The sequence below is a fragment of the Asterias amurensis genome, chromosome 5 (genome assembly GCF_032118995.1).
Source record: "Asterias amurensis chromosome 5, ASM3211899v1".
Taxonomy (NCBI): Eukaryota; Metazoa; Echinodermata; class Asteroidea; order Forcipulatida; family Asteriidae; genus Asterias; species Asterias amurensis.
The window spans coordinates 21409410-21435694 of NC_092652.1; the positions used below are offsets into that span (position 1 = coordinate 21409410).

At 41.0% G+C, this 26285-nt stretch overlaps 2 protein-coding genes across 4 annotated transcripts in view; one reads left to right on the top strand and one right to left on the bottom strand.

Moving 5' to 3' along the window:
• Positions 1-99: 99 nt before the first annotated feature.
• LOC139937066 (separin-like) lies at positions 100-22865 on the bottom strand. Its single transcript, XM_071932048.1, has 22 exons — positions 22672-22865; positions 21385-21543; positions 19632-21108; positions 18909-19051; positions 17767-17969; positions 17211-17318; positions 15469-15609; positions 14346-14517; positions 13570-13872; positions 11685-11939; positions 10960-11278; positions 8161-10482; positions 7589-7799; positions 6871-7088; positions 6121-6251; positions 5716-5853; positions 5286-5453; positions 4878-5057; positions 3782-3993; positions 3154-3237; positions 2522-2686; positions 100-2237 (listed from the first exon to the last, which is right to left on the bottom strand). Exons 2-22 carry the CDS (start codon positions 21454-21456, stop codon positions 2021-2023), a joined length of 7239 nt encoding a protein of 2412 aa, XP_071788149.1. The 5' UTR covers positions 21457-21543; positions 22672-22865; the 3' UTR covers positions 100-2020.
• Positions 22866-24663: 1798 nt separating this feature from the next.
• Positions 24664-26285, top strand: part of LOC139937566 (cilia- and flagella-associated protein 410-like) — an 86379-nt gene continuing 84757 nt past the window's right edge. For all 3 annotated transcript variants that reach the window (XM_071932770.1, XM_071932771.1, XM_071932772.1), the window contains exon 1: positions 24664-24951. In XM_071932770.1, the coding sequence (XP_071788871.1) occupies positions 24821-24951 (131 nt within the window). In that variant the 5' untranslated portion in view covers positions 24664-24820. The remainder of the gene's footprint in view (positions 24952-26285) is intronic.

The window sequence follows — 26285 nt, forward strand, 5'->3', positions numbered from 1 at the left end:
TATGTAAGGAGATGTCAGTTTTTATGCACCAAAATTTGAATCGGAGAACGCTTCTCTGGTTGTGTGTTTCTTAGGGATTATTTTTCCTGCGTGGACAATTATTCGCTCCAGTTTTTCTGGTAATATCTTAAAAATGAGAGCACCTTTTGTTAAAGTTATTGTATATATCTTCATTTATCATCATCCTTCGATGAAATGGTGTCAGGTTGCTTCCCAAATTAGTTGTTGGGTCTCGTTTAAATTGAAATTTTTGTCTTTGGTTATAGTTTTTGGAAAGCGCATTTTCCTCCTGCCGTGATGTGGATGTCCACCAGAAGATCAGGTGCGATATGGGTCTAGTAACTGATTGATGCGAGATAATCTTTATGAAATATTTTTCCTTGATATGTGACAGACTGGAAAGTTTATCTTTTTTTCCCAATATTTTTATTTGGTCCATAAATTAATTTATTAAACAAGTTAAAGCTAAACATTTTTACCACAACACAACAAATAATACTTTTGAAACAATTTACAAAATTTATAATCATGTACAGACATTGAGATAAATCAGTTTCAAACTCTCTTACAAACAAATACTATCATGCACAGGAGTACTTTCTAGTACATTATCAAATTGGTCTTAAAATGTTGTCTAACAGCAAGAATAAATATAGGAGATTTGTCATCATAACCATAGCGGGGTTCGTGGAAGTATAAACTCTAAACCAGTCACTGCAGGTTGGCCGTCACATCACAATATAATAGTGACGGTGCCCTTTGTGACCTGGGCCAAATTTCATAAAGCCGTTCGAGACTCTGTACCTGTTTGGTAATTACTCAAAATATCTATTAGCATAAAACCTTACTTGCTAACAAGCAACGGAGAGCTGTTGAAAGTATAAAACATTGTGAGAAACGACTGCCTCTGAAGTAACATAATTTTTGAGAAGGAGGTAATTTCTCACTAAAATAATAAAAGACTTCTGGCCAGAAGCCATGTATTCTGAAAGCACAATATTTTGTACAACAAGGGTGTTTTTTCTTTCATCATTTTCTTGCAACTTCAACGACCAATTGAGTCCAAATTTTCACAGGCTGGTTATTTTATACATATGTTGGGATACACCAATTGAGAATACTGGTCTATGACATTTACCAAACGTGTCCAGTGCCTTTAAGCACAAAATACTCCTTGACAAATTTCTTTGGCTGAGCAAAAAATTAGTGCGGCACCAACCACAACAATGCAAACTTTAAGTAATTTTGGCTGGTAACCTATTTCTGCTCAAAAATACTTTTCTGTGCTTAGCAAGTTGTTTGTGCTTACACAGGGCCCTGATGGCATACATGGGCATGTGCAGTAAGTTGGGTAGAGTTTATAATTCAATGTACAGTCACATGACGACATTCCCCTTGAACTTTGACAACAAAATGCGGGGTGGGGGAAAATCACAATTCATTGAATTAACTCAATGCTAATTTCATTAAAAGAAAAATCCATCTTCCATAGTCTGGTTTACTGTCTAAAAATCCTATAACGTACATTGACTGGTGTCTACAAATCTTTGCTGAGCAAATCAATATCCTCTTAGCAGCTAAAGTGAAACGTGGCTCAGAAGGCTTAACTAGTGTCCAAAAAAACATTGATTCCATCTGTTTAAAAATGTCCTTTTGATGTATTTTGTAAAGTGACCTTTGTACAAATTGATCGCTGATCTTAAATACAAAAAGTGTCGCGTACATTCTCTTTGTAATATTATTGCTTCAAATTTTCGGACTTTAAAAAACCCCTGACTGTATCTTTTATATAGTGTTTTATTAAAGTTTACAAATGTCTTTTCCAATTGAAAATGATTCTGTACAATCGTAGATGATCTAAAATAATTTCATAAAAATAACCATCACTTTGCTCAATTGTGTGATGTTATTTAAGTGCACTGAAAGGTCAAAGGTCTTAAGATTTGATTTTGAGACATATAATTAAAAATACTGTTTAATGTTGCTGAGCAGAATTTTTGTCAGTGAGTTTATTAGATTCTTAGCGTTTGAGATACACAGGGAGACCGTACACAACGGGCGATGCTCCTATCAGGTACTGTAGTTTACACGCTCTTCTTGCCTCACTCATGTAGTCCAATAAGCTCCTCTGTCTGTCGGTGCTTTGATCACCGGCCAGCCACGACCTCAAAAGATGCTCCAGGAAACGATCAATGTCACGATCGGTGACGTCCCACAAATTGGCGACGAGGCATGGACTGTAAAGAAAACAAAGAAAATGACATTTGTAAAGTGGTATGTTGTGGCCGAGCGGTCTAGTGGGTTGTTTAAGAACACCGAACTCAAGTTCTGGTGCTTTTGATCAGCTTCCGAGTGTGGGTTCGAGTCCCAGTCCTGATACTTGACCATTGTTGGTCCCGTGTTTACGAGAACCGAGAATTATGAATTTCACTTTATATGAATGTTGAAAAAGACAAATTTCACGCTTGATTTTTTTCAAAAAAATAAATAAAATTTATAAATAAAAAATTCTTTGATTTACCATTCTGCAACGAGGTAGTTGAGAACCATTCCACTGGCCTCCTGGGCACCAGTGACATGGAGTCGACCGCTGCTGCAGCCAATCAGGAGGCTCGTTGCTTGGCAGTTCAGTCGCTGAATGTCATCTCCGGTCAGGAACTCCCGTCCATTACCATGGCCGCAGAAACTATCGAATCGAAAAGAAAATCGATGAAAGACCAATTGCATACTGTATAGGCCTGGGCGACTAGCGAAGTTTAAAACTCGACTAGTCGCCCCACGAATAGCCACAACTTCGATACTAGCCGCGACTAATTTTTAAATACCAAGATGCATTATGGCATATCGTTTGTCGCAGGCGCAATATAGTAAAATCATGCTGACAGGATTGAAGGGTTGTGCCACTGATGTCTTTTATTGTGTTTTGTAAGTAAATTATGTTATCACGAATTGTCGTAGGGGACACAATTTGTTCACCAAGCAGGTACTCGTGACTATTTTTGCAGTAGTCGTGATGGCACGATTAATCATTAGTCACAACTTTGACAATAGTTGCACTTGTCGCCCAGGCTTAATACTTTAATGAAAGGGCGAATACATTTTTAGATTTCAAGGCAATTTGAACCAATTTCCACAGAGGTAGTAAATACTCACACAAACAGTTGGTGGTCGGTCAAAGCTGACTTGTATTCATCTTTAGTAGGTGGCCGAGCCACAACACCCTTCCAGTTATTTTCTCTGTTGATGGAAACAAGAACATGTAAACAACCCAAATTCACAAAAACATGCCCCCCCCCAAAAAAAAAAAAAAAAATCCAAACAAGTGCCAAAGAAAAGGTATCCTTGTGGTCCTATTCCTAACCTGCCATGATTTTAAATGTAAATATTGGGTGAGAGTAGGGTGTCATGACCGAGCGTTTAGAGCATCGATATGAAATTCTGGTGGTTAAGTAATGATCAGTGAGGGTTTGCTTCCTAGTCAAGACACTTGTGTCCTTGAGCAAGATGCTTTTTTTATTATCTTCACCCAGGGGTATTTATGGATACCTGCGAGGGAAGAGATTGATATTGTGTTTGAAAGAGCCTGTGGAGCGCCCCTGCCTCCGGGGGCAGTATATTCTCCAGGGAGCTGAGCGAGATTACAGAAAGGCATCCTTGTCGTAATAATGAGCACTTTGAGATACGCTTCAGGTGTAATAAACCAATGAAAAAGAGACTTTGCTTTCAAGGAACTACAAGAACAAAACCAAGAAAACTTAAATTAATAATAAGAAGAGCTCACTTCTCAAACCACTTCTGGAAGGTCTTCTGGGTGTTCGCAAGATCATTGGAGGGATTCAGGACAAAGAAGGCATCGGTTGGGTCTAGGCGGTTGGTGGCGGTCGCATCAGGGGACCTGAGAAGTTGAGCCAGGATGAAATACAGGCTCGGCATCCGACACACGGCGCTGTCTCGCAGGATGGGTATACTCTCCCACGGTAACTGCTGGATTTGCTGTCGAGGAAGAAAATATTATTTAAAAATTTGTTTTTGTCTGGTCCAACATTTTGTTACCTTTCCAGCGCCTTGTGGGGGAGTTGATCTGCAATTGTTTGGCGCTTTATAATTTGGTCTTTATTCTTCTAATTATTATTATACTTATTTGTACGGCTGCGCCACGCGTCTGGAATTCTCTACCACTTTATACCACAAATATGTCAGAGGTTTTCAAGGACTAATTTTGTTGTGTCTGTTTTTCTTTCATGTTTTGGGGTTCAAGTCTTTGTTATTATTATTAATAATAATGACGTCATGTACAGCACCGGTATCCACAAAAGTGGTCATGGCACTTGCTCTAAAAGTAATAAAGTTTCTCTGTAGATCTCTTCCAGTGGTGCACAGTATGGATCTCAGAGTATGGGTCTCAGAATATTCATCAATGCAATAACTTATCTTTCTGAAAGTTTGTGTATACTCAGCGCCTTGAGTACCTTGTTTGGTAGATACATTGTACGTGCGCTATATAAGACTTCAATATTATTATTATTATTATTATTATTATTATGCAAGAAAGGTGAACAGGGGGAGCTGCATAATATAAAAACATTCTCAATTGAAATACGGTTAGCGGTAACACCATGTGTTTAGTATATCTGCTTGCTGTGTAGAATAGGTTCTTTTGAGAACTTGTCTCGCTATATATTACACAAACGCGGTGTAGATTTTCGCAATTCAGGAGACCTCTCAGTTCTAAAAAGAAATTTTCTGCTTATTAACTACTACCTGGGCGGGAGGTTGGAACACGGCCAAGTCTATTACTGTTGTGCTTAGTTGATCGAGGGGACTGTTGTTGACTTCATCGACTTCATTTTCACAAAAATAAGTTCTTATCCACGTACCTTATCAAGAATCAGAATCACTGGTTCCCTGCTGGTGGCTGGTGGCCAATCTCGTATCAGCTGCCTGAAGGATGACACCAGGCTTACGTGTTGGTCTGAGCTGGTTGCGGCACCACTCAAACTGCTGAGGGCGCTATATAACTGCAGTTTGCTGAGGTGATTGGATGACTCTAAGACACACTGTTGGACAGAAGTACATGGTTTTGTTTTGGAGTTGTAGATTCTATGTTTACATGGAAAACATTGGACAAATGTCACTTCAGTCCCAAAAGTTTTCTTTGATCTCATTGTTTGAGCAAAAGTTGGTTGAATATTGTGGCTTTTTGCAGCCGCTCTGGAAATTTTTACTCAATTGGCTTGCAACTGTATTGTCTCTAATGGGTTAACTTTTTTTGGGATGAAACCAACCTGGCATAATTGGCGATCCACCTGTTTCTTGCACATAGTCTCAATCAACGTCTTGAGTTTCTCAGCGGTTTGGGTGAGGCGCTGTCTGTCCTCTGGGTTGGTCCTTGCACCGAGCACCAAACCCTTCCACTGTCCCAACAGAGTCTCTTCCATCGCTTCAGTCAGAGTCTGAAAGGGAAACAAAACACTCACTCAGAACACCATTGCATCATGTCGTGCTATTAATAATACATATTTGGTTTGCGGTAACACAAAATGTATACATGTAGGCCTACCTATTTGCCAGGTAGAGTTTGTTTTTTAGAGAACTGTCTTGCTATATATTCTACTACTGCGGAGCAGATTTGTTGGATTTTCAAGAAACTTCTCAGTTCTGAAAAGTCTTGCTTTTAAAAATCTTATTATAATTGTTTGGAAACTTGACTCCTACCTGAGTACGTTCATCTAGCTGCTGCCTGCAGGTCCACCAAGCTTTCTTATCTGTCTCTTTGACGCTAGACTTGCTCTCGGACAGAATGTTTGTAAACTCTTCCACGAGACCTGCTGCTGATCCTAAGCTGGTTGAAGGCTGTAATAATAATATAATTGTTATAACAATTAGCCCAGTTGTATTGTTTTAAATGTAAACAGCCAGATGCTGAGAATCTTTGCTGAGGGTGAATCGTGCTGGTGTCCTCTCTCCCTCTTGTGTTTTTATCGACTCTTTGAAAACAATTTTTTCACGGATTCAAACACTGACCCCAATGATGCCCGAACACCAAGTGTTTGTTTTCACAAAGACTAAATCGCTAGATTATTTTTATTAGTGTGGGATAAACTGCTGTTTGAGATTTACCATGCTGTGGTTGACGATCAACGGTTTACATCCTCTGCTAAGACGACACATGAGTAAACTGTCTGAGTCGTTGAGGGTACCAGCGGGAGAAATGCTCGAGGAGACAACGGACATCATACACACCGTCCATCCTGGAACACACATAGAAAACATCCAACCAGTTCATATAGTCAATTTTAACAATACCCTAGCACACTAAATACTCAAAATTGTGTTGCTATTATTGTTACAATTTGATAACAATTTCACAGGGAAAAGCGTCAGAATTATACAGTATTTTAGAAACATAGATACTCTGTTAACATGGAAAATATTGGAAAAATCAAATCATCAGGTCATGACCTTTTTTTTGACCTTTTTGGGTTGAGTGGAAGTTTCTAGGTCAGGTTGGCTCAGTGGTTTCTGTCCATGCCTTTCACCTTTGTGGACTCCAGTTCGATTCCCGGAGCGAAGCTTTGCATGGGGATTGGTTTTTTCAGTCCCTACCTGACTGCATGGGTGTTCCCCATAGTGGTTTTTCCTCCCACGTCTAAAACTGAAATTTCTTTATTGTTTTCTCTACAAAAGTTGGTGTGATGTTTCCATTAGGTTGTGTGGCTCACAATATAATTCAGATTCATATTCGAATCCGATTTAACAGTCATTCACAGATAAACAGTATAAAACCATGTCCGACCGCTATGGTCTCTAAAAAAAAAAAACCATAACCAAAATAACAACAAACCTAAAAAAAAACATAACAATATTTACCTTCTGGTAGTACATTCTGTAGTTGCTGCACAACATCTAGGCTTTCTACTTGAGTGGAGGGGTTCCTGTTGAAGGAGAACAACCCTTGCTCCTCGGTGAGATGTCGTAGATCCGCCTTCTCTTTACATCCATCCTTGCTGTCTCCGTCAAGCGTTATCGTCGCCATGGCATCGGGGAGACTCTGGATGTTGTCCGAATCAAGCTTCTTCTTCTGTTTCCTGAAAAAATCGGCCAAGAATTTCAAAACTTGGTATAAATATTGTACTTACTCATGTTCAATATTACTTTTTTCCTGGCTGGGGGTAACTAGTAGGTATGGACTTTTTTCCCTGGCTGGGGGTAACTGGAAAGTTTGTGCTGTGGCTGAGTGGTTAAGAGCACTCAAGCTCTGATGCTCCTGATCAGCAGAGTGTAGATTCGAGTCCAGGGCATGACATTTGTGTCCTGAAGCAAGACAACCATTTATTGCTTTGTCATTCGGATGGGATATAAAAAGGAAGTTGGTCCCATGTGTTGTGTAATGTTTGTTTAAGAACCCGGAGACCTTTTGTTTTTAAGAGAAGGGGTTTGCCCCAGTGTTTTCTGGTATGGTTGGCTGCATATCATCTTTTTAAGTTTTGAGTTCCCTGTATTTTCCCCTGTAATTTGACCCTTTTTAAAATTGTTCTTAGAGAATAAACCGTAAATTAATGAATGTAAAACAAGACAAAGGAATTACTTGATTTTTTTGGTTAGGCTAGATAGCTTCTGATGACGTAACGTGACCGCACACGCTTCGCTCAGGTAGTATGCCGCCCTCTCTGGGTGTCTGTCACTAAGGCACATGGCCAGGAGCTGACACACGCGGCGATACAGCAGGGTGGGGGCCAGGTGACAAATGCTAGAGTGAATCTGCTCCAGAGCGGAGATCACCGACTCAAAATTGCTACCTGTATGTAAAAAGAATTCAAATAAAAAATATTTGATTGAGTGTAACCAAATGATACCATCAGGTATCTCACTACAAAGCCCCCGCTTCTAGTTGAAGCCTCCATACTTAAATAAAATTTCTGCCTTGTAAAGTTGCTTTGTTTTGGGTTACTTCTCTAATATCAATGTTTTGGCTATGTACAATTTGGAAATTTTCATGATTGGAAATAAATGTGAGTTTCATTTGAATTGACCTGAAACAACACCAATATCCCTAATACAATTTGTTTTATAAAAACGATGTGGTCAGTTATAAACAGACTGGTTATAAATGCAAACAGTTATCAAAGTCGAGAAGATGAACATTAAGATGAGACTGACCTGATTGCATTGAGCTAGACTCACTAGAACCCCTTCTAGCCGATGCAGTCTTCCTCAGCATCTTTCCCGTACCTGTCTTAGCATCGATGGGTAAAACATTCGCTCCTCTCAGCACTTCTACCTCCTCGACGGCACCCTTCCTGGTCGCCCTCTTCCTAGAGGCAGCGGGTTTCCGAGCAGTTTTCCTACGGACGTTGATAGCGGTCGAAGGCTCATCCGAATCAGAGCCTCCCCCTGCTCTTGGGATTTCAATCTCATCAAGGTCCTCAAGGATGAAGGAATTTTTTATTCCCGTTACGGGAGAGGAAGTTTGCTCAGTCCTCTCGGACGGTGTGTTCATCTCAAAATTTAAATTCAAACTACCGCGGTTATTGCTTCCAATGGTCGGCAGGCTTCCATTAGGAGAGTCGAGTTCTAGATGGGGAAGTTGGAGATCAGGCAGGATATCACAAGTGACTTGGGTCATGACCTCTGACCTCAGGGTCTCCACATTTGGTTTTCTTCCCCGTTTTGGTCGTGCGGACACAACAACCTTGGGCTCCGGTAGCTCGGTGTTTACTGGAGTCTTTCGCACCTTTCTTGTCTTTACCGTGCTGTCCACGCTCACTTCTGTTGCTTTTCGAGACTTTCTAACCGATTTTGATGCGTCCACTTTTTCTATGAAGCGGTCAACGTTCTCCAAGAACTCAGAATCTTTATCAAGTTGCACTTTGCTTGCTGATTTCTTGGCTGTCGTTCTTTTTGTCCTTGTGGCAGTCTTTGGTGCGATGGTTTCAACTTCCTTATCAAATACCTCATCAATATCTGAATCAAGATCTATGGTTTGAATTGCAACCTTTCTTCTAGTGGACTTGGATTTTGCGCTAGATTTTGCTCTTGTTCCTGCTTTCTTGGTCTTCAGAGGACTAGGTCCATCAAAGTCAAAAACAGCCAGTGAGGCTGTATCAGCTTGAGGTGTCACGATATCGTTCCAGATAATTTTGTTAACAGGTTTTTTCTTTCTAACGCTGAACATCAAGGCTCCTTTCTTGGTATTTAGCGAAACAGTTTTTGGTGTCTCTTTCACAGCTCCCCTTCTAACATCCGCGGAGCAGTTCTCCACCGTTGAAGTGGTCTTGTCCGAGTTGTCACTGTCGCTCATGTCACAGAAGATGCCTAGCTCAGACACCTTCTCCGACAGTTTACGAGACACTTCGGGTCTCTGCATTCTGTCGGCAAAGACAGAGTCTTGAAACTGTGTCTGCGGTTTACTGCTCGACTTTCCGAGGCCGAGTCCTTCAAACTGGAAGGCCAGATCTTCCTCTGGAGTCTGTCTCTCTCTCAGGTTGTTTGTCTTTGATTGCACTTCCCAATGTGAGCCGAGGAGATCTTTTGTCGTTGTCTCTGTCCTTTCCGCTTCACGCTCCAATGAGGTTAATATTTCAAGGTATTGCAGCCAGGACCTTTGGCTGCTGGCGTGGTTTGCTAAATCAAGGCCTTTCTTTATGAATCCCTCTGCCTGGGCTAGACTGCCACCTAGAAAACTCAACACTGTCAGAATAATATGAGCTTCTATAATCAGTTCCGTGTGGATGTTGCAGGTTAAATCAGCATCCGCCTTGCGAACATCCTTCCTCTTTCCTTTCTTGTTGGTTGCGGATTCAGAGCTTTGTATGTGAGAGCAGCTCTTGCTCAGCAGCGATGGAATTTTCTTTGTCGCCCAAGCACCGTGGTCCAACACTGCCTGGTGGTAGTTCATGGCCTGAGTGGAGTCGCCTTGGAGCTCAAGGTACTGGGCTCTACGTAGAAACAGCCTCATGCTCTGCGCGTGGAGGGTCAGGTCTAGGCATGAGACACAGAAGCAGTCGAGTGCATGGCTGAGGTAGGCAGGTAGCTTGACGGTCTGAGGTCTGAGCGACGGGGAGGACGTGGTGTCGGTTAGGAGGGCATTTCTCGAGGAGGAGCACTCACTAGAGATGGAGATTCTCTTGGTATGGATGAAATCATCATCGTCGTCGTCATCCTCTTGAGTGACGCTGGCGCCATCTTGACATCCAGGCCTAGATCCCTCGTTAGAGACGTGGAGAGTCGCGTGGACCTTGGACAGAGTCCCTTGGCAGTCGTTCTCCTGACCACATTGTGCGTACAGGTTGGAGAGTTGCAGCAAGAAGGCTACACACCGTCTAGGTAGCATGAATTTGTCAGCGAGTAGCAAGCCTTCCTTGAGGTAGCTCTTGGCTTCACGGATGCAGCCCTGATCGAGGTAGAGACTGCTGACTTCATAGAGGGACTGTAGCACCATGGTCATCACTGTCCACTGGTCGAACTCTATGTCATTACAACCTGGCCATTCAAAGGAAAGCATTTGTTAGAAGCTAACAGCAGCCTATGATAGTATAAAGCATTTGGAGAAACATTTTACTTCAAAGAAATGTGGTTATGTTACAAAATATCAGCTTTTATGCCACAAACTTTGATACTGAAATAACGCTTCTAAGATTGTGTATTCCTGTTCTTGAATCACCAAGAGTCAAGGCCAGTTTTTGTGATTCAAATTTCTGTGGTGTCCGCATGTGAATGCAGCAGTCAGAGATATGGTTGGTACCGCATCACTTTGCTAAACAGGATGGATTCCATGTTCTTGATGCAAATACTGATACATTTTTTTTTTCTGTTTTCTCAACAAGTAGACACTGTAGTCAGCGAAAACTTTTATCGTATCGTTCTTGATATTTTGCCAATAAACCAGCATTAACTCAACAAAAAACATTCTATGACCCCACCTGTAAGTACACTTCTTGATAAATAAGGTGAAATTACCAGATTCAGTGGCAGAAACATGTTTGAATCCATCGCAGTGAAGGTTCTGCTCATTGCTGTAGATCCCCTCCCCTAGCATCAACCTGCCCACCCCCATCTGAAGTCTCATGGCCTCAGCCCTCAACTCCAGGGGTGAAAGGTCATCAGGGATCAGGTCACGCTGTATCGCTGCGTCCTGGGTGCGTTGGGAGTTGGGCAAGAGGAGATAGAGGGACTGGAGGTGTTTGGTGGAGGCGTTGCGGAGGTACGTCTGACGGGAGCGGCGTTTGTTGCTCTGGAGCTGGAGGAGTTTCCCAAGAAGACTTTCAAATTCTCTGATCTGTTAGGAAGAAAAGAAAATGTGAAGGGAGTGAAGTTAATCTATGTGGGTGGGTCTTCCCAAGAAGACCTTTAAATTCTGGAATCTGTTAGAAAAACAAAATGTGACAAGAGTGAAGTCTATAATAATAATACTAACATTTAACACTGAATACGGGCGTTTCTAAGCTCATGAGATGACGAGTCTCTAGTAGAGATTTGAATGAGTCAGTAGAGGTAGCTTGAGGGATGTTGAGAGGGAGATTGTACCATAGTGACTGTGCAGCTGAAGTGAAGCTCAATGACCATAGCGAGTATAAGTATGCTAGTTGATATTGCGAGTTGTATGACGACTGTAAACTTAATGCATTGTAAATTTGAAATTCCCCCCGAGTTGTACTCATGCTTTTGAGTCACAAAAGTCTTACCTTGCGGGAACCGAGTAAGACGTAACCCTCGGTGATCATTAGCGCCACTTCCACTCCATTCGAGTCCTCCCCATCGACCTTGGACTCTCTCATCAGGTCATGGGCCTTTGAGAGGAGGCTCTCTGCCTCGGCCCCCGCACCAAGGTGGCACACGGCCTGCGTCATCTGACAGTAGGCTAGGATGGCATCATCCATGGAGGAGTTTGTAATGGCAAGACGAATGAGGAGACTGAGGGCTTGAATTTGCTGGATCGGCTGGGTGTTAGTATCGGATAAAAGAGGTCAAGGAATTATTGGAATGAAGAAGATTCCATTAAGCACTTGACACATTTGGTAATTGTCAAAGAACAGTGTTCTCACTTGGTGTATCCCAACATATGCATAAAATAACAAATCTGTGAAAATTTGGGCTAAAAAACAGGAATGCCCCGATGCACAATTTTGTGTGCTTTCAGATGCCTGAACTCTGCAGCAACTCCTGTGTTGTAAATAGTTTTGGCAGGTGAAGAAGTGCTACTGTGCAGCGGGTACTTTGTTGTTAATAGTTTTGGCAGGTGTGCAAGTGCTACTGTGCAGCAACAGCACAAGTACAAAGGCATTACTAGGGTCTGTTTCTTTTTTGTTATGGACCCAAGCCTCAGGAATGTGTTTGGTATGTCACTGGTGGGCTTGAGCAGGCAGAATACTGGTGTTATAGTTTAAAACATGTTTAAAAGGGGTTGTGGGTTATTGTTAGGCGCTTGGTGCTTAATATGTGGCATGGTGTGCTCTGGGAGTCTCTGGAATTCTTTAGGGGATCTTAGTGAGGGGGGGGGGGGGTACTTTTGTACAAAAAGAGAAGAGTGTGTTAGTGAATGGGGAACATTAGGGGGGGCCCTTTATATATCAGGCATGTCTCTGGAATTCTTTAGGGAATTTTAGTGAAGGGGGGGTGTTACTTTTGTATAAAGAGAGAATAATGTGTTAGAGAATGGGAGCATTAGGGGGGCTGGAACCTCCTATAATATATCAGGCGTGTCTCTGGAATTTTTGGAGGGTTTTAGTGAAGGGGGGGGGGTTGCTTCTGTATAAAAAAGAGTGTGCCAGAGTATGGGAACATTTTTTTTTTTTTGGGGGGGGGCTGGACCAGGGCTCCCTCTATAACACATATGGCATGGCACATTGGTACAGTTAGTGACAGTTTGAGTTTGTGTGTGGACATGCAATGCAAGTTGTGGAGAGAGAGAGAGAGTGTGCATGTATTATCCTGCCAACGCCCATGCGAACAGCACACATGGTTTAATCTGGTGAAGCCACGGTGCTGCAAAGGCTTTGAGAAGAGTAGCACCCTCCATGCACACACCCAGACACAGCAAATTGTAAGTTAATTTACAAAACCTTCAATTATAAAGAATATCTGGTGAATTTTATTTGATGTTGAATGGGAATTTAGGCAGTTCCCAAGTGATTTTAGGTGGTGATAGGTAGAGATCAACCAAAAGCAGATATAATTCTGTGTACTTTTTTTCCAATAACAGATTGATCAGAGTGTTGTTGGGTTGCAAGATGGCATTTTCTCCCTCTGTAGTATAGAATTGCCATCCTCAAAAAAAATTCTGAATTTTTTTCAGGATTCCCTTTTTTGAATCGATTTAGGTTTGTTTTTTTCCCCCATTGAAAAGCACTACGACAGTGGCAATTATTTTGATGTACAGAAACAAAAATTGCCACTGTCAGAGTGCTTTTCACGTAGTGCGACACAATTGGTTCACAAAACAGGTAGTCGAGACTATTTTTGTAGGAGTCGTGGCGTCACCATTAAGCGAGTTGTTGAAAAGGAGTAGTAGCGACTAGTCAATAGTCTACTACGACACTAGTCGCCCAGGCCTACTGTAAACACTCTTACCCTATCGGCAAGGTGACACAGTGACGCAGCCACCTTAAGACAGTAACAAGTAGACACTGGGTCGTTGAACATGGACGTGTTGCATCCGTCCGCCATCAGATCCCTCCAGATATCTAGAGCTCTGTCCAGGGGCTCGGTGGCCAAATACTCTGCCGATAGGGTGTAGGATATGGTGGTGGGATCGTTGGTGGATTGTCCGCTGTGTTTCTTGCTGGTGGTGGTGGGGTCGGTGGTGGTGGGGTCGGTGGCTTCGGGTACGGACTCTGGTTTGGAGTCGATGAGCTGAGTAGCGATGTAGGTTGCCTGAAAATAATGGAATTCATTTTTAGACTTGCTTGACTTGAATTTTGATTTGGCTGCAATCAAATACATAATTTGATGAAAATAGCACTGTTTTCTAAATCTATCTAATTTTTTTCAATAAAAATATTTTCTAATCAACTTTAAGCATGTTGGAATTGGAGATGTGGTATCCAGGCCTGCGGTCAAGTATAGAATTTGAGCCCTGAATTTGAAAATTGAACACAAGTTGACTGGTTGATTTAGGGTTAAACAAAAAAAATTTACTGTGTGGGATTCAAACCAAAGATTAAGCATTAAACTGCAGGCGCTCTACAAACGGAGCTATCTAGTTCTGTACTGGCAATCTCACAAATTGGTTATCACAAGTTGATAATAACAGGTTGAGTGGTCATAACAAGTTAAATGGTTTAATGTTGAATAGTCATCACAAGTTGAATAGTTATCAAGGAAAAATAAATGTGTATCCCATGTACCTGATTGGCCTCACTGTCGCAGATGTAGAGCCAGAAGTACGCAGTAGCAAGCAAGTCAAATACCACCAGGTAGTCCTTGCTGCTGTCTTGCTGCTGCTCTTGCTGCTGCAGGAAGTCTTGGGCAAGGTCCTCAAGAAGCTGGATTGCTTCTTTACAACAGTCCACTGGAGAGCTGGAAACAGACAACAAAATATTCAGAGAGAGTTTGGTTCAGGGTTTGCCCATAACTTTTTTTTAGTGACTGGACGGCAGGACCAGTTATGTTGTCATTTCACTAGCCCTGTGGCTTTTCCCAAATGAAATAGGGTTGTTTTTCAACTAAGAACTATACAATATACAATACAATGGGTTTTTATATAGCACCATTTCTTTTAGACCACAGCGCTTTAGACAAACAATAGCAATACAGATAATACAACAAATGAACAATAAAGCAACAAACAGACACTAAGGAAAAAGATTTTTTTTAAGTGCTTTCTTGAAAATAGGCAGTGAAATTGAGGTGCGTATTGTGATGGGAAGATGGTTCCACAGTCCTGGAGCGGCTAAGGAAAATGATTTATATGCAGCGGATTGAAGAGATTTGCTGCTTAGTTTATTTTCAGCAAGATGGGTTTGTCTGATGCTGAACTAGCCACCTGAACCACTTGGAGTGTATTTGGACTGGTCTTCATGTGTTTAAGCGGAAACTGTTAAGGGAGAACGATGAGGTTGTATTGCCTGAGAATAGAACCTGTGAATGATTTTTGTATTTTTTTAACAAACATAAGGGACAGTGTAAAATTGGTTTGCAGTAATACCATGTGCATATGTCTACTTGCTGGGTAGATTATGTTCTTATGAGAACTTGTCTTGCCTTTTGTTCTACTGCCGCGGAGTATATTTTCAAAATTTGGGAGACTTCTCAGTTCTGAAAAGAACTACCCTGCTTATTAACTACTACCGGGGCGGAAGGTAGGAAATCAGCCAGGACTATTATTTTTCGCTTAGTGGATCGAGGGGACTTCTCCTAATTAACTTCACTACCACGGAGTGAGGTCTTAAGTGGTTTCAGCATTTCAAAGGGACTATTTCTTGGCTGTGATTATGATGTGAATGTATGAAGTGATGAGATTTGCATTACCAGTCTGTTTCCAGAGAACCGTCTCTGAGTAGTTGGGCCTGTTCAATGTGTGCGTGGGCTCTGTGTAGTCGCATCTTATCATCGCCATACAGCCCCAGGAGGTCGCACACCACGGCGTACTGCTCTACGGTCGTCTCATACCTGAGTGTCAATAAAACAAGACATTAGATGTAGTGGTAGTGGCTTATTATTACTTGATAATTGAAATAAAAAAGTTGTAACCCTTTAAGGTGATCCCTCTGCTGCCACTACTCAGTTTGTATACCAGAATCTTTAGTGTGATTGCTGTATACACGGCAGTTTGTATGGTTGTATGGCTTCTTACTGGCACCCCTGAACAAAGACAAAATAGGGAAATCCCCCAATACAGGGCTAGATAGCTCAGTTGGTAAAGCACCGGCATGTTAATTCGGAGGTAGTTGGTTCAAGTCAAGCTCTGGTCAATTTGTGTTTGTCCAACCCACAGTTATTTAAATCTGTACACACTGTCAGTTTCCCTTGTGGCTTATTACTTGGTGCTTTTAGGAGGACACAAAATACAATTTTGTAAGAGTAAATTTGTTTTACAGCATAACTGTGCAGTGAACATATTTTTTTATTTGAACAAGATAGAAGAAAAATATCTCCTTAATTTTGCCTTATTAAGTATGCTTCATTACTCAACACAATTGAAAGATACTTAAGGAAATTTTTTACACAGTGAGGGACTTTCAGTCAATTCAAAAAAACTTAAGACCACCGGATTTTTCGGGTCCCGAGTACACTGGTCCCAAGGCTACTGGTCCCGACGCTAAAATCACTGGCCTCTGGTCCAGTGTGAATTTCGAGCTGCGATAAATATTTCAGATCATTTACCACTGACTCACAGTGAGAATGGCCGATGACAAACAAGTTATCAAATATGAACGTAATCATGAGTGTTTCATTGATGAATTAATGATCAGTTACAGCCAGTCACTTATCAATCAATTATTCGCTGAATTCCCTTTTGACCTAATTATGAATTATTCGGCAGGAAGCGGCTACCGCTTGGTGGGCCGTCAACAAAAGACAATATTGTTGTAAAAAATTAATGGGAAAGTGTGTGAAATAGTGGCTTCATTTTCTTAGTAAACACCTCAATGGAAAATATTTGTAATAAAATTTACCACTTAAAGTGTGAAGGACGTTATGTCGGATATGACTATGATACAAACGTGTTATTGCAGAGAAAGAGGGCATGACTAATTAAGGTTGGGACTTTTAACAGGTTAACCGTAAAAAAAACATTGAAATCTATTTTCCAATGGTTAAACGAAGAACTAAAATAAAACCTCAAATGAAAAACCGACAGTAGTGAAAAAGAAGAAATTTAATGATCCAAGCATGGAATTTGGCACAAATGAGAAAAAATAAGTGCTACAGACCCCTTTCACATCATCTTGTGATATATCTAACTGTATGCATTTCAGGTTAACCACCTAAAAACATGAATCATTTTAAATGTATTGCGTCAAAATAGGTGCATTTATACAACATGTACTAAGTGCCCCGGAAGCAGCCTGCAAGCTTATGAATGTATTTAACACGCGTGTGCGCAGAGCAGCTTTTGGTTAGCCAATCAGCGTTGATTGTCAGTATTTCCCTTCCCGGGTTTAGTGATGAGAGGTATCGATACGATGCACTGCCAGTAGTAGCGAGGCTGGATAGGTTCGCCTCACAGTCGAGTGCGCATGAGGAAACAACGATTTTTATAATAATACCTCTGTGATTTGTAGATGCTGAGTTCTAGCTCTAGGAGTTTTGAAACTAGACTTGTGCCCTCGTCGGGAATGGCGCCCTCTATTGCTTGGATAGCATCAAACACCGTCCTGTAAAGAATGAAATTAGAGGGTCTTGAAAAACAAAAATAACATTTTTGTAATATTATCCCTCCCGAGTCCTGAAACTTGATGAGCGCTTTGAATGCCGTGGCAAAGGTGCTCAGGCCTGTATGCTTGATTTTTGAAAGGTCAAGGGCACCAAGGCATTTTCACCTAGGTATGGGGCACCCTATGAGGGAATTGTAAATTTCTACTGGAGCATTTCAAGAGCACCAAGGCAATGACCAGGGACAACGGTGGCAATTGCCTTCGTTGCCTCCGTGAACTATCAGGCCTGGCTTATGAATGACTGATTATATAAGCCTGTGTCAGTGATATGATTGATTTTTGTCATCCATTGATAATTTAAAGGGCATAGACACAGATGAAGATGAAGTGCAGTGCTCTCCTGATGAATCATCTTGTCACCTCTATCCCAACCCTAGACTCTCCTAACCTTGTTCTCAATTCATCATCCCCAGTAGACTTCACTGCTTCCCTCTTGGCCTTCACAAATATTTCCACGATGGTGGTCCGCTGGTCCGCCAGGTGACTGGCGTGTTCCCAGAGGTAGCCGACCGCCGTCTGCATAGCCTCCTGATGCTGACCTGCCTTGCGCTGGCAGTCCACAAGGAGTTCATACTTGCTGAAGAGCTGGACCTGTTCAGTAGATGAAAGTGAAAGTTAATGTAGTCTATAAAATTGTGTGAATAAGAAGATTCTGGTCGTGTGAAATAAATTCTGGTCTGGTAAACATTTTGAGCTACAAGTCTTGTGAAATTTTACCAACATTTTTCATTTTCATATTTTTGCATCGATGTCAGTTTGTGTTTAAAGGCAGTGGACACTATTGGTAATTACTCAAAATAATTATTGGCATAAAACCTTACATGGTAACGAGTAATGGGGAGAGGTTGATGGTATAAACATTGTGAGAAACAGCTCCCTCTGAAGTGACCTAGTTTTGGAGAAAGAAGTAATTTTCTACGAATTTGATTACGAGACCTCAAGTTTAGAACTTGAGGTCTCGAAATCAAGCATCTGAAAGCACACAACCTCGTGTGACAAGGGTGCTTTTTTCTTTCATAGTTATCTCGCAACTCCGACGACTGATCGCGCTCAAATTTTCACAGGTTCGTTGTTTTGTTTATGCATATGTTGAGATACACCAAGTGAGAAGACTGGTCTTTGACAAATACCAATAGTGTCCACTGGCTTTAATGTCGATTGTGTGGTTACCCCCTGCAGTCTGTAAGGATGTAGGCATGGGTATCATCCTCTTAGAGCCTGGCTGGAAGAGCAGAATGCACTACCTTCCCATTTTTTTACAAAGCAATTACAGTTTAAGTGCTTTTTCTCAAGGGCACAAGTGTCATGACCGAGTATTGAACCTGCACTCTGCTGCTTACAATACCAGAGCTTGGGTCCGGAGGACTAGACCGCTCGGTCACGACACGCCATTTCTCTTGAGTAAAGTGATCCCCAATTATACCGAACACCACTAATGCCAAGACAAGAGCAAGGAAGGCAGCGGAGTCCACTGCCTTTTTGAACAAAATCAGGGCTGAGATATTCCTTCAAATAGGATAACAATATTACCTTTGTGATTTTGTCCCTGTCAATGACTTCCTTAGTGACACACCACCTCTGAAGCTGCTGGCATGCCAAGGTCAACAGTGGGACCCCCTCAGTATACCACTGTTTCTTGTAGCACATGAGGCCAAAGTTGTATGCATTGGTGCCTAGGAAAAAAACATAGAAAAAGGGAAAACACTTTAAATAAAAGTATCAGTGATTGTTTGCTTTTAGAGAGACCAATGAACAGTTTTATGAGTCTAAACAATGAAATTGAATCTGCAAAGCTATACAATGGAAAAACGATTAAAAATAATTTTCAGGTATGACACTTCAGTTTACTTCATGAATGAAATTGCCTCTTTGCCCCGGGTCAGTGGTGATTGCCTTAATGCCCTTTGAAATGTCCAAAAAACAAGTTTAAAATGTCCATCATTAGAGGTACCATTTATTGAAGGAAAGCTGCTTTGTAATAAATGGAGGAGGCCTATCAGGCCTGAACTTGAGGTTTTGCATGGTGAGAAAAAGAACTGACAAATGTATGAGATTTGAGGCATTGCATGGTGAGGTATTAAATGTATATTTGGTTTGCAGTAACTTATATACATGTACTCGCTGGGTAGATTATGTTCTTTTGAAAACTTGTCTTACTTATATTCTACTACCACACAGTAGGTTTTTCATACTTCTTTACTTTACCGCGAAAATGTTAACTGACAAGTGGGCATTCTATTTTCATGGACGTACCTAACCATCTGTGTTCATTGGTTGACACAGCTCCTCCTGCCCCACCAGACACTTCCTCAATGATGCCCAATGTCCGCTGGCATATACTCAAAGCATCCTCTGCCATCCTCCCTGCATCCTCAATAACGATGTCTTCCTTGCAGTGTTTCATCCGATGCAGCAAGATGACAGACATGAGATTGAGAGATGCCAGCTGCCTGTTGACTGCCTTCTGGAGCAGCAGCCTCTGCTGTTTCCCCTTACTAGCCGATTCCGCGTCCCCGGGGTTCCTGTGCATGTGCTCTCTCTGTAGCTGGAGCAAGTCGATCAGGAGACTGACGGCAGCTTCTACGGCTGGGATCAGCTCATCGGGTACCATGGTCGCAGAGGGTGAGGTCGGAGCTTCCTGGCGTTGATTAGTGAGATACTCAAACCGCTTCTTCAAGAACTCAAATGCTTCGATCAGACACTGCAAGGCTGCTTGGTTTGGATCACCCTTCTCAATAGCCTTAGATGTGCAATTGACGGCATCAAGGATTTGCTTTTTGATTAAGTTTAAGTCGACGGCTTTTTGTGATTTGGCTTTCTTTGTCGGCTTTGAGATGTCATTTGATGATGATTTAACACTCACATGCAGAGTGGCTGTGATAATGCTCACTGCAGCACTGTAAAGTGTCTGACTGCTCTTGCTGCACTTGTTCCTAACCACCTTCTGCAGTTTTTCATATTGAATGAGGGCCTCTTCAGGGTTTCCTAGTCGGCTACAGCACCATGCCAACTGTAGACTAAGCTCAAACATAGGAGACAAGACATCTGACACCTCCATATTCTCATCCTTCTTAGTTTTACCGCAACCTTCTTGTAAGGCATCTAGAACAGTTTTAAGGAACTGCAATATTTGACTGTTCTCCTCGATGGAGTTGCTACTGACCCGATTAAACTCTACCATAGCCCTGTGAGCTCTCTCAACCACCCAGGACACCTCGTAACTTGTCAGCATCAAGAAGGTCAAGGCCTGCAGTCGGACGTCCAGCACGACCATGTGTTTCTTGGTGCCCGGCTTGGAGGAGTGTTCCAGGTCCACACAGGCTTTCCAGAGCTGGTTGAAGGCCTGCTTACACACCGTGTCAAACTCATTGTCAACGCCTTTCCCATCAGTGATGAAGTCTTGTTGGCACAGACTGAGATGCTCATGTAGGTTCCTGGCAAAGACCATGGCATCAGCCATGAATCCTTTGCTCATACCCTGTACCATCATGTGAAACAAAAGCTTCTCCAGTGACAGGGATACCGTTGTTGTGTGTTTCTTTGCCCTGTTGATGCACTCATAACTCTTGTTGGCAATTTGGATGATGTGACTAATAGTACTGTGACCTGTCTTGAGTACTGTCATATGCTGAACACAAGCTCGAAGTACTTTCAATGCGTACAGTCCATACTTGGAGGCCAGTTCTTGCGAAGTGTTAGTTTTGTGACGCATAAAGGGAGCAACAAAAATCTAAAAGAAAAAAACAAACAGATATAAAATAGAAACATTAAATTTGTTTTATCAAACATAGAGAAGAAACTCTGGCTGATATTTGAACGCAAGTTTCATTTACAATATCGACTTTCTCTCACAAACAAACAAGAAATGTTTTGCTGGTTTTTATTTCAAATCCATTCAGAACGCAATGTTTTGAAAAAAACCCACTCATTTTCGAGTGAGGCCAGCCGCTTCACTTTTATCTTCACATTGTACCACTATCATTGATGATGATAGCCATCTACATACCTCTAAATCTCTGACAAGGTCACCAACATTAGTGCCATCTTTTAAACTCTGCAGAATCCTCTCGCCTTCCATGATGTGATCAACAGTTTGTAAGCTACTCGGTTAGAAGGAGCCCAGGTAATCAAAGATCAGATTACATCTTGCAGTTGTGTCAACAGCCTGAGAAAAACAGAAGAGACACAATTCAAAATAAACATTTAGTATTTTAGTGGCAGTGATTGATAAGTAGGCCTATCACAATCCAATATCATTCATAAAGTCATGTCCTTCGTTAGTTGTGATAATCGTAGCTCTGTCGTCGGAGGAGGGTAACGATTAGTTTTTGCCTTTTATCAAATGCTCTTCATTTTGTTTTTGGTGAAAAACATGAAATGATGAAGCGAAACCGAAATATGTGATTTGTGACTTTTTCAGTAGTGAGACTGAGATGCTGTCATACTTATCATACTTCATAATTCAAATAAATAGTCTTTCAGTTTTCACAGATCATTAGGTAATTGGAAAAATATCCTTATCCTGCCAACATTTTTTTCATTCGTTATGAAATATTAGTAAGTATTTAATTTATTTAAAGTTAATTGAGATCCTTTTTTTTTTTTTTTTTTTTTTTTAATAAAAAATTAGGGCCAAAATCAAAAGGAGTGAACAAAATGTGGCAGGGAGGATACAGCATCAATCTTTACAATTTCTTTTCTTGTCCCCCTGTCTTATTCTGTAGAGTCAGTGGGACTGGGAGTAGTTGCGATAACGTAACCCTCCTGCCGACGGCAGGAGGGTTACGTTATCGCAACTAGACTGGGAGTGGGACAGCTGTGTAAGTGTAATTAACAAATTAGACTTTAACAATTAAATGTCATGATTAAATAATAAGTAAAAAATAACACAACACAGTCTACACTCTTACTATACAGCAGTTATTTCAGATCTCCACCACTTCATAAATTAATTTATCATAACATAACCAGATTGAGATAACTATAAACTAGTGTGTCATGACTATAAAAATGTTATAACTTTTGTATCGATCGTTCATCACATAATCATCACATAATAATCATAACGATAATCATATTTATTCATTATAATTATTTCATGACGTTGTAATTTGTTGACGGTCATGACGGTTGATACGGAACGATCTGATCTGGAATTTCCACACAAAAAGCCAAATGTCAAATGAGTAATGGATAAATCAGTGATAATAAAAAAACAATATTTCCGTATTATTTATCAATAAGCACAAATAATGTTGTGTTGTTGATCCAAACCATTGGTTTTAATTCTTACCACACAAACGCATCACCAAACATTCAGCTTCAGACGACGATTAGACTTATATCAGACAAACATTTTGGTTGAGTGAGCTTTAAAATGGCCGCCAGAAAATTCCTCAGCGCTGTAAATAAGACAGAAAGTACGATTGGTCAAAGTTGAAATTCAACTAGATATAAGCCAATGAGGATTCCTGTACTATGATCTCTGATCAAGCGCGAACTTGTACGGTGCAAATGAATTTGAGTCGGGCTACAAAATCAAAACTTGGTCTCCATACGTATACGAAGTCAGTTGACCATACAAACTGCAGGGACGGAGGCTAGCCGCATGTTGGGCCTCCTCTTGTATTTTGTTCTTCAAAAAGTAGAATTCATGCAGTACAGGGAGGTGATGTAAATTTGAGGGTGGGGCGTTTGCAGAAATAAAATGTATTTCAACAGCCTCCCTAAGGCATTGCTTTTTAAATTAATTTGTTCTCCCTATTGGTTTTTATGTAGACCACCAATCATGATCCCACCACAAGTCCTGAACTATAGAACCCCTGGGGGAAACTCAATTTTGTAAAACTTCTGGTGACCTATTTCTTTACAATAATATTAAACAATCAGAAGCATTAACAAAATGTCACCTTCTATTCTGAACATATTTCTAAACATAATTATGTCAAAGATGAGCAGTTGTGGTTTTGTACATGCATTTTGCAATCATTATGGATCAGAGGAATCAACTTAACAGGAAATATTGTTTGCAAAGAAGATTTTTTGTTGTTGAAAAGGTTTGATGAGAACCCACAAATTCTTTTGGTAAATTTAAGGAACTACCCATATCAAACTTGAATCAACTTGTGCCAATTTTATAGCACTGTTTGATGGAAGCAAATTTGCTTGCTAATTACACTGTCCATTTCATAATTACCGCCAGACCGAAACACGCTCCACTTAAAGGAACACGTTGCCTTGGATCGGTCGAGTTGGTCTTTGAAAAGCGTTTGTAACCGTTTTTTATAAAATGCATATGGGTAGAAAGATGTTGTAAAAGTAGAATACAATGATCCACACAAACATGCCTCGAAATTGCGTGGTTTTCCTTTTACCTCGTCGACTAACACGTCGGCCATTTATGGGGGTCAAAATTTTGACTCCCATAAATGGCCGACCATGTTAGTTCGCACAGTAGAAGGAAAACCACGCAATTTCGAGGCAAACTTGTGTGGATCATTGTATTCTACTTTTATAACATCTTTCCGACCATATGCATTTTATAAAAAACGGTTACAAACGCTTTTGTTTTGACCAACTCGTCCGATCCAAGGCAACGTGTTCCTTTAAATAGATTTGCCCTACCCCCCTAAATTGTTTTGTCTGCATCCACCCTTGACAATGCTGGTATGGTGATGATTGGGATACGAAGCTATTGAGCTGTGTTTTTGATAACCATAGTAAAAAAAAAATGTGTATCATAGCTTGAAATAGGCCAACATATGAGAGGGGGGTACTCCTAGAACTATGAGGTTCGTTCCGCTATCGTCTCCCGTTACGGAAGACGATAGCTCATAGTATTAGAGAGGGGGGTCCTAAAGATTTACTCGGGGCCCTAAAGCGGGCCCTTGATCCCACACCGTAAATGTTATGACTAACGAAAGCAGCACTAGGAAATTGTCACCCTTGTCCACCCTCCTCCCGGTCCCCGCCCCCGTAGTTGGAGAACTTATCACTACCCCAGACTGCATGTGCTTTAACCGTTGTGAAAATGCTGCATCCGCGGTTTGAATGGTTCGGGCCCAATGCACGGCTAGTCAGTTACGGCTACGGCTGGATCGTCGCTTCGCCACACACCATGCGTTGAAGTAAAGGATATCTTAGCAACACACTCTCAGCAACAGACGTAGCCGTAATTGTAGCCGCCAATTCGGATACGGCCTCAGTTCGAGGCACACAGCGCATGTCGTCAACGACGCACGGTCGGTCGAGCAGTGATAATCAACAAAACCTACCAACACCGGTGCCACACACACACACACGTCTCCCCATCCCAAACTGTGTACATTTAGCATTGGGACCTTGCGCTGCGCTGCTCTCTGGATAGGCAAGAGCTGTCAGAAGCTTTAGCTGTTGATATACCGTCTTTTCCTCTCCGTCAGAGATTACTGCTGAAACCGCGTATGATTGAAGAACTGCAAACAGCTATTGCTTGTGAAAGTGCTGTCACCATGCCGGGGAAACTTACAGAGGGCCAAGTAATGGCCAAGGCCCATTCTTCAGATTTGGAAAATGTCAAGAAACTCAACTGTTGGTAAGTTTTCAAAATTGGTGTGCATGTTTAGATGCACACGAATACAACTTTTTACAAGGGTTCTATGCCGTGCAGCATGCGGTGTGTGTAAACCGTAAAAGTAACTTCAGCAACATGCACACAGACACTCTGTTCTGGTGTACGTCGAAACATTTACACTCATCCATGGTCTGTTTAATTAATCAAATAAATATCAATAAGTTATTATAACTTTCTAACTAATTTGTTAAAAAGGTTTGTGGCAAGTTTTATAATAACATTCTGCTCTGGCTGGCAGAAGTTTCATTTCAAATTTGAATATGAATGTCATAAACCCAATGAATTGAAACAAAAATAACAAGTTCTCAATTGGAAAATTAAACAACTTGCAAATTTTTGAATTAAATTTAGTAAGTGCAGCTATTTTTAAAGGTTAATTAATCGATATTAAAAAATAGTGATAATCGTCATTCAAATTTGTTCAAATAAACACAATTTTTAGTTGTACAAAATTTATAAAATAAATAAAAATTAAAATAGTAAATACTAGGCCCTAGGTCTAACTATTTAATATATATATATTTTTTGGGATTTGTAAACTTCTGAAAAGTTGGTGAAAGTACTTATTTTTGGAAGGGTAAATTAAACTCCATCTGTGCGAACATTTTATAAAATTCAATGGTCACTTTTTCTCTCTAAAATAATGACATTGACAACCAGTTTGTTTCTTGACTCTTGGGAAATATTGTGTATTCATGATGGTCTTATTTGTACTTGTGACCACCATAATAAGCTACTGGTTGGGCATTCTCCAAATGCTATTTCCTACTATTTACTACAATTGCATAAGTGTTGCAAATATTTTTCTGAATTATTATAATGTGAGTTGGGTGGTCAGGTTGGCATATCTTTCCTCGCCTTCCACCTCATTGACCCTGGTTTGAATCCATTTACTGCAGGGAGCACTATTTGGGTTTTCAGTCAGTCCCTACCTGGTTCAGTGATTGCATAGGTTTTCCCTGGAACAGTTTTCTTGGGTTTTCCCCTAGCCACATCTTAAACTGAAACTTCCTTCCCTTTCCTGGGATTACATTTTTCTCAGAGTTCTTGGCTTCCCAATCATAATTTATAAAGAAAAATAAATGATGATAAAATTCATTTTCAGATTAATGCGAATCAATCAATTGGTTTGTAAAGGCACTGGACACCTTTGGTAACTGTCAAAGACCAGTATTCTCACTTGATGTATCCCAACATGCATCAGATAACAAACCTGTGAAAATTTTGACTTAATTGGTCATCGAAAATGCAAGAAAATAAGGAATGAAAAAACACCCAAGGTTGTTGCACAAATG